General features: G+C 33.6%; 2 protein-coding genes across 3 annotated transcripts; both read left to right on the top strand.

The window, feature by feature from the left end:
* Positions 1-2,422: 2,422 nt before the first annotated feature.
* On the top strand, positions 2,423-3,993 carry LOC131927248 (uncharacterized). Its single transcript, XM_059283014.1, has 4 exons — positions 2,423-2,468; positions 2,900-3,049; positions 3,273-3,386; positions 3,782-3,993. The coding sequence occupies exons 2-4, from the start codon at positions 2,903-2,905 to the stop codon at positions 3,881-3,883; spliced, it is 363 nt and encodes a 120-aa protein (XP_059138997.1). The 5' UTR covers positions 2,423-2,468; positions 2,900-2,902; the 3' UTR covers positions 3,884-3,993.
* A 3,986-nt stretch (positions 3,994-7,979) lies between these two features.
* LOC131927246 (uncharacterized) lies at positions 7,980-10,460 on the top strand. Of its 2 annotated transcripts, XM_059283011.1 has the most exons (4): positions 8,053-8,112; positions 9,029-9,133; positions 9,592-9,761; positions 10,054-10,460. In XM_059283011.1, exons 3-4 carry the CDS (start codon positions 9,606-9,608, stop codon positions 10,324-10,326), a joined length of 429 nt encoding a protein of 142 aa, XP_059138994.1. In that variant the 5' UTR covers positions 8,053-8,112; positions 9,029-9,133; positions 9,592-9,605; the 3' UTR covers positions 10,327-10,460. The 2 variants fall into 2 exon arrangements, with proteins under 2 accessions (XP_059138993.1, XP_059138994.1); XM_059283010.1 differs by lacking the exon at positions 9,029-9,133 and having other exon boundaries at positions 7,980-8,112.
* The last annotated feature ends 523 nt before the right edge of the window (positions 10,461-10,983 follow it).

Genomic DNA, 10,983 nt, shown 5'->3' with positions numbered 1-10,983 from the left:
GAGTGCACTAACACAGCAAATCGAGATATAGTTAATTTAGGAATAGCCAATTGCATGTATAGTAAGTCTAGATATTGTAGGCTGAAGACCGAAAAAAAAATGGAAGATAATGATAGAGATTATTATAAACTCCACAAACAGAGTAAAGAAGACTAAGTCTAGTCTATGTAGACCAACCTCTCAGTTTGTATTTACATTTTGATGTAATTTAGATAATTTCATTATAAAATGTAAATATTTAAAGACCTTTTTAATTCACTATAATAATAGAATGATTTTCTTTTAATATATAATGACGCGTCCATTATTTGTGTAGCTATACGAGAAAACATACATATATTTATGTCTGTAGGAAATAATGTATGTTTGTACCAATCGAAACGTTAGTACTAATTAACTGCCATGTTCATGTTCTTGCTACTGATTACCTAGAGTTAGGTGCTGATCACATTGTATTTTTTTACCGGATCACGTTTGTGATCGTGCTTATGGTCACGTTGATGTTGTTTTTACATATAGGTGTACTAATTACTAAAGACGATTGCTATTGATATGGTTTGTATTGGAGCTACTGGTCACGTTTGTATGGGTGCTACTGATCAAATTAAATGTGGTACATCTGTTCACGTTTGTGTTGGTGCTATTGATCACCTTAGTTCTAGTGCTACGCTAGTTATGTGCTACTGGTCACGTTAGTTGTGTGCTACTGATAACGTTTGAATTGGTTAACCAGATGACATTTGTAATGATGCCATTGATCAATGATATGTTTCAATTAAGTCATCTACGTCTGTCAAGGGTGGTAATTTTCGATAATTTGTATTTTATCTGTTGTCTCCCTTTGTAAACAAATATTTTAAGCTCCAGATAAGCAAACGCCAAACTTTAGTCGACAGGTCGTACAATCTAGCTTGAATTTGCTACTCGGTTTCTGACTAACTCATGGAATTGCGTGGCATAGCGATAGAGCGATAGATTTATAACCTAAAATTCTCGAGTTTTAACCCTCGTATAACATGCCTGAGTTCTTTCAGCTCTTTTGGCTAACTTATGAAAGGGAACATATAGGCTATTGGGCATAATGCTAGTGGCACTATCCCTTCATATGCCGACGTCAAAGAAACAGGTGGACCCTACTTAACCTGCCTCTGTGGTCCATCTGGTACGAAAAGATAACTACTTTTTTTTTTGTTTTTGATTTATTTTAACTAAAATATATTTGCTACCGTGTACTACCTACTACATACATATTGTTACATAAACACATCAAACAGTTTGTCTTGTCTCACCAGTCAACTAGTGTATTAATGATATAGGTATCTCTTGGTGTTGTGTGTGGGAAGTCAAATTCTATCACCAAAACTAATCACACAACTCTTTGATCTGAACGTGCGGGCCTACAAGGATGAGTACGACAGCTGGCGTGACTGCGTCATGATGTGTGACATCAGGATGTGCAACCTCATGATGTATGTCATCAGGATGTGTGACATCATGATGTGCAACATCAGGATGTACAGAAACCCGGAGATAGCTTCCACACAATTGTCATTAAACCGCTTAAATAGTTGAGATTAACTATATACATTTCAATTTCAAGAATGCTCCAAAAATATACAATTGGCTTGAAAAGTGGTTAAAAATCTATATAATCATTTAAAATGAAATACAAAAATTTGCAAGCGATATAATTACAGTTACGTTTAAAAAAATCAAAGCCATTTGGGAACAATCGATTGCAATTATGTTTATATTATTGTATTCATTTTAAGGCGTGGAAAAAATGTAGATTTATTTTAAAACTATAAAAACTGCAAAAACCATCAAATAAGTAACCGCATTTATCAATTGGTAATATTAAACACGAAGTGTAGCAAACAAATTCTTAAATATATATCGAATTAACTAGTTTTACTCTAATTATAAATAGATAACTTAGTGTAAAACTTAATCATTGAGGCCTAATGTAATATGTTTCAATCCTTATCAAATAATTGTGGCCAGCCGAATGTTTGTTATGTTTTAACCATATGGTTGTAGCTTGTAAACTGCAGGACCAATGCACTAACACGGCAACCAATAAAAAACAAAACCAAAATTTGTCCAGAGAGGGGAGGGTATCTGAATTGTTAAGCGTTTATTTTTATCGTAGATCAGATTGTAATACCGATATAGATGGATTACAAAACGAATGTCGTCATTGCTGCTCTGTCTGACCTTACCTTCGGGCGATTTTTGCTGCTGTACCGTGTCAAGTGGATCTCTGGATGAAGGTACCTCATCAAGGTCTTCAACACATAGACGTGTACAGTTGTTGCTGTACCGTGTCAAGTGGATCTCTGGATGAAAGGATCCCATCATGGTCCTCAACACATTGACGTGTACAGTTACTCGTACGATGGGGTATAAAGTATAGCATGTATTGGTTGTTGATACTGACTGCTCAACGACACTTGAACGACTCTTTGGTAAGAATAAACTGGCTATAAATATATATATATATATATATATATATATATATATATATATATATATATATATATATATATATATATATATATATATATATATATATATATATATAACGATTTTAAATGAAATTGATGACTTCCGTAAATATGATTTTACACATTCAAATAAATAAATGACTTAAACAATTTTACTTTTCCATTTAAATAGGAATGAAATCTTGAAAAGAAAAAACACAATTTTAAAATCGATCGCACGTTACAATGAAGTTATATTTCCTCAACTATAATCCTTAACACTATCTAAAGAAATGAAATAAATCTAAAAGTGTATTCTACTGACTTAACTCAATTTATTTTTACACAATAACGATTGTCTGCGCGGCTAAAGTAAATATTGATATTTTTTCCTTGTCATTTCCCCTTACAAGAAAATGAACGTTGCTCTTCTACTCGGATGTTCGGCTATCGTGCTGTTGCTAGGCAACACGTTAGCCAAAGACTTGGCTACAAGAACAGAGCGAGATGTAGATGAAGCTTTTAATCAAATCCTCAGGAGATCGCTTGATGACAATGCAGAGGTAAAGCTCGTTGCAGTATAAATAAGTAATAATATATGAACATTATTTGTATTAATATCTTAGTATAGTTGTTTATTAAAGTTTTATATATATATATATATATATATATATATATATATATATATATATATATATATATATATATATATATATATATATGTGTGTGTGTGTGTGAACACATATATGCATATAATTTCTCGTTTCTTGCACACATAATTTCCAGATGAGAACTAGAAGAGGCTGGTTCAAAAACGTTTGGGATACAATTAAGAAGCCACTAATTACGGCTACCATTGGCGCAGTGGTTGGCAAGAGAGATTTCCCTGGGTTTACTCCGGTACGTCTGAATAGAAACATCGTATGTTAATAATTAGTAATTATCAGGTTCCTGAAAACTTAGGCAAATATCATATCCATAGATTTAAAAGGTTTTGTTAAAGATAAGGCTTGTTAGCTGGGGACAGCCACTCTTCTAGGAGAGGCAACACCAAAATCAAACAACTGCTGCCTTGTAGCTTGTTCTTGGTTGGACAAAGGCTATGGAAGCAAATCGGAAAAAGAAAAGCAGGCTGAAATCGGAGTCAATGGCATTAATGGCGCATACAACAGTTGACATGTATACTTAATTTTGATTCGAGGAATCCCTTCTAACACTAAAAGTAAGAACAAGTAAGAAGTTAAACAATTGTTCTTTTTAATTGAGCCTACTTTAATTAAATGCTACTTTTACAGTCAAACAAGAACAACGGTGGAAATGGTTGGAAATGGGGACAGAACTCCGACAAATGGAAGCAATGGAAAGAATCTGGTAAAGACAAAGTTCAAGGGGAGTAAAGAGCAGGTTCTGGTAAAGAATGTCGACATGATGGTGTCTTAGAGACTGTGACAGTCCTAGTTACACCAATATAAGTGAACAGTCGAGAAAGCAAATAAAATGGATTTTTCCTCTGAAATAACGATTTTTTAAAGTATTTTTTTTTAAATTTGATTTCTGTTTCGGAAGTTTTAAAACAGACGTTGAAAGTAATGTGTCAACCATAAATCTGTATGACTTTTTCTTAGCCTCATAGAACTTTCTTTCTCCCTCCCTCTCTCTATACTCTAATTGTATCTGAAATAGAACAAATCAAACATAAAACCCTTGTTTTATTGCGAGTGAAATAACATTGAAAAAATTATAATGAGTATCATCAATTGGGGATTAAGATTTTGAGGGAGTAATTGCAAGTTATTATTTTCATTGTTTTATGTAATATTCCATTTAAGTTTCAAAATATCTAATAAGAATAAAACTTTAAGTTGAAAACTATCACAACAAACATTATAAATTTTAAAAAAATCAACAAAGTTAAAACCTCTCATGGGATATATTGTGAAAGAAAGATTGAAGTTGAAAACTCTCATGATAAATTATATACATGAATCAAAACTTCGAAGTTTAAAACTCTAATGAGAAACATTATAAAGGAATCAAACATTGAAGTAAAAAAAAAACTCTTATTGGCCATATTGTGAATAATACATTGAAGTTAAAAATTCTTATGATAAACATTACAAATGAATCAAAAATTACATTTTAAATATACCATCGGCTATTTGACCGCATGGTCGAGATAGCTAATGAAAGATTTAAAATGTTTCGAAAATGTATTTAAAAAAAAATATTACTAATGTAATACTACTAATATTACTGTTGTGCATACTAGATTGAGTATAATAACATGGTCTAGACGGCCCCTGAATCACGCATATGAGAATTGTCTACATTAAGTACATTGTTATTCTGTCTTGACATCTGTCTACACAAGGTGGTGAAAAGATGTACAATAGTTCTGCGTACGGCTAGGCTTATATTTATAAAGTAATTGAAACACAGTTTTATTTGACATGTCAGAGTTTAGTGATGACCAGCCCACCTTATACAAAGTTCAGAGCAATACACATAATGCCGTCATTAAATCAGATTCGTTAGCATTACACACTTTTTTTAAAGACTAGCCTATCTTACTATTACGAATGTTAACCAAAAACGATTAACACAAGATGTTGTTTTATGTAAATGTATGCAATTGATGAAGACATAATTATAGGAAACAAAAGATTAAAATTACTGAAATAGTCTAACTTAAACATTTACAACGGGATATAGAAATGGTACGTACGTTATATACGAAACCGCAAGTTTATCGAGAGAAAATTGACGCGATGATGTGGCCTAGAGTTAGACCGCTAGACAGCTAACGCCAAAGTTCGAATTGGGGTTCAAAGCAGCAGAACGTCCATGAGTCTACCCAGCCCTGATGGGTACCTGATTAACGTTAGTGTAAGTTAAGGCGGCTGGGCATAGTGCTGTCCACACTATCCCTTCATATGCCGAGGTCAAAGAAACAGATCACTTCACTCTCGCCATGGACCGCTAGGTTTAAAAAGCAAATTTAACACATACACTAAAAGTTCTTTAATACTCTTTTTAAAAATGTGACAAAATTATCAAACTGAAAGTTTTTTGAAAAATCGAAATTAAAGTGATGTACCACTTCCGGTTACTGAATGATGCTGTTGGATAATAGACAATTTATGAACAAATTTCGTTTACGTGTTTACACAGACAAACACACAATATAGTTAACTCGTGATTTTCCGACAAAGACTTTAGTAAAAAGTCGAAATTAATGTATTAATAAGTAGTTTATGATTTTTGCTGTGCTTGACAAATATACTTCCCTATCATCCAAGAAAGAAAAAACAACAACAGAGCCCCAACAAGCATTCAACAAAATATTCTACTAGTATTCTTTCATCTCGAAAATTTCAACCTAACAGTGGTCTATTTAGACGTGGGGTAAATCAAACCAATTACCACATTATACATTAAACAAAACCACATTATATATGCGTGTACATTTAGCATCAATCTTTTAAAGTATCGAATTTTTATTTGTATACCTCTTTATTCGTTTCAAAATAAGTGTAACGTTAAAGACACAATAATTGTATTTAATGCGTTTTGAGACATGGCAATAACATTAACCGGGTGAAGTTGCCTGATATATGAATGGCGTGGTCGGGAGGTTAAGTAAATGACTTCTATCTAGCTCGAAAGTCTCGAGTTCAATGTTCTTAATCGGATTAGTTGAACGCACCAGACCAGAGTCTACCAAGCTCCTGTCGGTACCAGACTGCCAAAAGGAAAAGTCAGGTCAATAGGTAGAGTACTGACCAGACTATCAATCTACATTTCTGAAACAGATTCACTCTGGTACAACTACCCCATCTGCGTTTGGACACTAGAGAACAGAAGACTGGGCTTAAGCTTGTGCGGGAAATGGTTTATCAGAAACTATATCTGGTATAAAATAGATAAAACTGTCTGTTTACTTTTTATCCATCAGATAATACTGCAGCGTTCCGAAAAAAGATTATCATAAAAGTTCCATTTCAAACCCGACGGTCTACGGGGCAAGTGAAGTCGAGTCCACTTGCTTCTGTGACCTCGGGATAGCGTGGTCAGCACTATGACCAGCCACCTTTACTTACCCTAACGTGAGTTAGGTACCCATCAGATTAGGTGGACTCAGGGACGGTCTACTGACTTGAACCCGGATGCGAACTCAAGACTTACGGGTTAGCAGTCCACCAGTTTACGGTCCCTTCAATTTTCAAATTATCTTAATTGACGTGTATTCGCATATGTCGAAGATTTAGAGTAACAGCTGTCGATTTACATGTTGGTTAAATCTAACAAATAAGTTTTTCAAATTACTACAGTCTAGATGAGTTATATACAACATAAATTGATGACATTAGATTCATCTAAAATTACATCCCAATGAGATTTAAATTTTTTTTAAAAACAATCAGGATTTAGGATAATTCAATTTACAAATGTTCTACCTGTTAAATGCTATGATGGTAAGTTTATAAGACATTTTAAAAGACAGTGTTTGTGAAAGATATGTTGTCAAAATTAGCAATCGGATCAAGATTTTAGTTAAGTTTGATTAGTGTTAATATGTAACATTAATTAAGCACATCCGCAAGATGTGTTAACCGTGTTAGAATTAAATTATATTGCCTGGTTTTCTGTATTTAAATATTGTGCGGGGATTTATAGGGAGGCCTTGGGAAGTAGAGTGGGGTGTCTAAAACCAAGGTTGATATATTAATAGTAAAACACACATATCACACATTGCAATATATATGCATATACATATGTATATAGCCACAACTATATATATATATATATATATATATATATATATATATATATATATATATAAACAAGTGTTAAACTACATGTTCACAAGTCACTACTCAAACAAACGTACCCCAAAAACTAAACAGTATGTTGTTAACATCAGTCTTTAATAAATGAACTAGTGATACAAATGTATCTGAAATATAACACCACAACCATTGTATCAAATATTATAACTGAAGTGAGATATATGATCAGCGATTCAAAATAATCAAAAACATTACATCCGCTATTTCATCATACATTACATCACACATTATTTTTGATAATGCTTACGCCATTACATCAGACATTTCATCCGCCGTTACATGAAACTTTAAATCTGCCATTACATCAGACATTACATGAAACATTACAACCGCCGTTATATCCGCCATTACATCAGCCATAATATCAGCCATTACATCAGCCATTACCACAGACATAACATTAACCATTACATAAATCATTACATCAACCATTACATCAGCCATTACATCTCACGTGTATCACCAACAATCTACCACAAGCTGCCTCTATAGACTTTGATCACCTCTCTATTACATCACACCTAGTCGTCAACATTTAACTAGCTGACCTTTGCTCCCGGCGTTTCTAGAAAATTCCCGCGACAACTCACTCTGTGGATAAAAGGAGCTCATCAAGCTATCAAACACGTACACTAGTTGAGTACCACACTCGACCTCATCAAACTATCAAACACGTACACTAGTTGAGTCCCCCACATGATGGGGTATAAATTCTAGCATTTACTGGATGTTGATACACACTGACCAGCAAATCACGACCTTGTTGCAGGAAACAGGTAAGTTTGTGGTATTGTATGGTAAACTATATACAAATCATAGCCCTTTATATGATTGATAAATGTTCTTTAAATTTTAGCTTAAAAGTAAGAAGTTACTATTTCGAACTTGGCGATCAATGTATGAAAATAAATTATAGTTTATCTGATTATTTTACCTTAGCATATGAAGCGATATTAGTGTAAGTACTAACTTAGCAGCAATTCATTTCTATAACGTCAGTCAAGTACCTATAATTGCTACAGAATCATTTGTCTTTTTGTGTGCTGCTTTTAAATTGAGTCTGACTAGATTTCTATTATTAAACCAAATATAGAATTTTTCGGCAATCGACAAAGATTTGATTTTTATTAAAACTCAATTATTGCGTTTCAAATATCATTGTAATGAAATATCTTCTTAGTCAAAGCTTAAGCTAAATTACAATTAAACCATGATACTAAACTTAACATCCGTAAGGTCAGTGTGACGGTAAAACCGTTTAGGCCTAGCTCCACGTTATTCTTACACCACCCTCTACCTGCTCTATACTCCCCCCCCCCCCTTTATACAACTACGTACATCCCTATCTTTCGTCCCCCTCGCAGGCCCCTCTCTAGTTGGCTAGTTTGTCCACGTGACACACCGCCAATGTTAATGCATAAAAGGGGATGCAACAAAGAAATCTCGCACTCTCCCAGCACTGAGCTCAGCTGGTGGTGTCGCACACGGCGTTTGGGCCGTCGGCCCTACTCCCATGTGCATGGTTATTGGTTTGGTATTATTTACTTAACTCATTCTATAACTGTATGATTTGTAACGCATATAAATAAGTATGATTCATATGTATAAGCTTTTAGAAGTATAATAAATTAAATTGTACTCTTGCAGTAACTTTGTGTTTTTAAGTAACTTATAGTTATTATTTTACTACAGGCCGTAAACTGCGGGCATTGATTTGACCCGTAGTCATCGGACCTGATATAGTATTTTATACACCGGCCGTAAACCCTTACCACAGTCAAGAGGTCATCGGACCAGGTTTGTTATTACTTTAAGGCTGTAAACTGCGCACATTGAATTGTAGCGTAGTCATCAGACCTTCAGCTTGCCACTATTAAGTTACTTATTACGATTACTGCATTAGCTGCTGAAACTTATTATTACTTTACCCTGTCCGTGACTTAGTGCACGTGACAGTTGTATACATACTTTAAAATACACTTACTATATTCCCGGTAAATAAGCGGCACAGACCCTCTTACCGGTTGAATACCAGCATTTTACTGATTATCCCAGTTAGTACCAATACCAATTTTATTTCCTTTTACCGTTAACAGTCAGTACATATTTAACATGATACGATTTAGTAGCCCATAATATTTTTAGTTTTTTAAAGATAAGTGAAATCACCTGCGAATTTCTTCTTTAAATTATTACCATAACATACTGTGTGGTCACAGAATATAAATTACACTTTATTTTGTGATTTTCCCCAGGAAGATTTCAGAAAATGAACACCCCCATTCTAATCGCTTTCGCCGCCTCCTTGGTGCTCCTTAGCTACACATCAGCTAGGAGCGTGGATGGATTGGACTCGGAGTTGAAGCGAGCTTTTGACGAGGTGTTTTCACAAAATCTCAAGAGGGCATTCGATGAGACCACATCGGTAATATATTTGTATATATTATATGTGTATGGATGTATGTATGTATGTATGTATGTATGTATGTATGTATGTATGTATGTATGTATATAGGGACATCTACAAAACTAGAGTCGTACCGAGATCATAACTCAAGATTTTAAGGTTAGCAATCTAGCGCTTTACCACCATACCACAAAGTCTCACATTATTTTAATATCCTTATTTCTAAATAAATCTCTATGACACTTATCGTCACTTCTAATACAAACAGTAGTTCTAGCTCCTAAATTTTGTTTTTTTTTTCTACTTGCAGGCATTGGATGGGTCAAAACGTTCTGGGGATCTACAACGCCGTGGTTTCTGGAAAAATCTCTGGAACGGCATCAAGACCGTGTGGAACGAGAACAAAGGTGCCATCATCGACTCCGCCATTGGTTATGTGAAAACTCTAAAGAAAGAAGAACAGCTTCCTGCAGAGACAGAAGGCGACGATGGAAACAACGACGAGGGTGATGAAGAGGATCAGGACGATGAAGAGAGTGAAAAGGAGTTTATTGAATTTCTACAAATTGTCAATGGCCAATAGAAAGAAATCTGTGTTTCAATTTACAAAATGGTGTGGCTTGAAATTTGAAATTTGTGGATCTAAAAATAGTTTCTTAGTTGACTTTAATTTGGACTTTGTAACTAAAACTTTGAAATAAATGAAATCATACACACATGAAATGTGTTCTTTGATTGATATGTTTGTGTGAAGCACATATTGTATACGAGTATACTTAAATACAACCATAGAGTCATTATTTCAATTTGTTTTACAAATTTATAATTTTTTTTCTATTGACAACAAAAATGACGATGTTCAAATTCATATATTTTAAAACATTATCACAAACATATAGAAAAAAACACTATTTTAATTCTAAATTCGTTAAAATCGTTGCAATTTTGAACTATATCGAACTAAAGAAGCATAATTTCAATTTGAGAGAAAATTTGACTTTAAATTGTTATTTTTCTATAATATCATGGTAGAGAATGAATAAAATAAATAAAAGTGTTTTACACTATGGTAGTATAAAAACATATACCATTAAAATGTACTTTTCCATACTTGGTTTAACAAATCTGGCATTTAGGGTTTCTAAATGTGGATAGTTCGAAAATTCTTAGGCAGACAAATGATTGGTATTCTTCAATAGAAAAAGTATATAGATATATTAAAAACTATTCATTTATAATA

Source organism: Physella acuta, unplaced genomic scaffold, assembly GCF_028476545.2.
Source record: "Physella acuta isolate Inbredline_101_S28 unplaced genomic scaffold, ASM2847654v3 ptg001389l, whole genome shotgun sequence".
In the NCBI taxonomy this organism is placed as follows: Eukaryota; Metazoa; Mollusca; class Gastropoda; family Physidae; genus Physella; species Physella acuta.
Note: the sequence above shows the minus strand (reverse complement) of the source record. Positions and strands in the feature narration are given on the sequence as shown.

What these genes read in the sequence shown, in the direction of transcription:
- LOC131927248 (XM_059283014.1), top strand. Translation starts at nt 2,903, where the DNA reads ATGAACGTTGCTCTTCTACTCGGATGTTCGGCTATCGTGCTGTTGCTA. An exon ending in CGCTTGATGACAATGCAGAG is followed by an intron (nt 3,050 to 3,272) that starts GTAAAGCTCGTT and finishes CATAATTTCCAG; the next exon opens with ATGAGAACTAGAAGAGGCTG. An exon ending in ATTTCCCTGGGTTTACTCCG is followed by an intron (nt 3,387 to 3,781) that starts GTACGTCTGAAT and finishes CTACTTTTACAG; the next exon opens with TCAAACAAGAACAACGGTGG.
- LOC131927246 (XM_059283010.1), top strand. Translation starts at nt 8,064, where the DNA reads ATGTTGATACACACTGACCAGCAAATCACGACCTTGTTGCAGGAAACA. An exon ending in GACCTTGTTGCAGGAAACAG is followed by an intron (nt 8,113 to 9,591) that starts GTAAGTTTGTGG and finishes GATTTTCCCCAG; the next exon opens with GAAGATTTCAGAAAATGAAC. An exon ending in CATTCGATGAGACCACATCG is followed by an intron (nt 9,762 to 10,053) that starts GTAATATATTTG and finishes TTCTACTTGCAG; the next exon opens with GCATTGGATGGGTCAAAACG.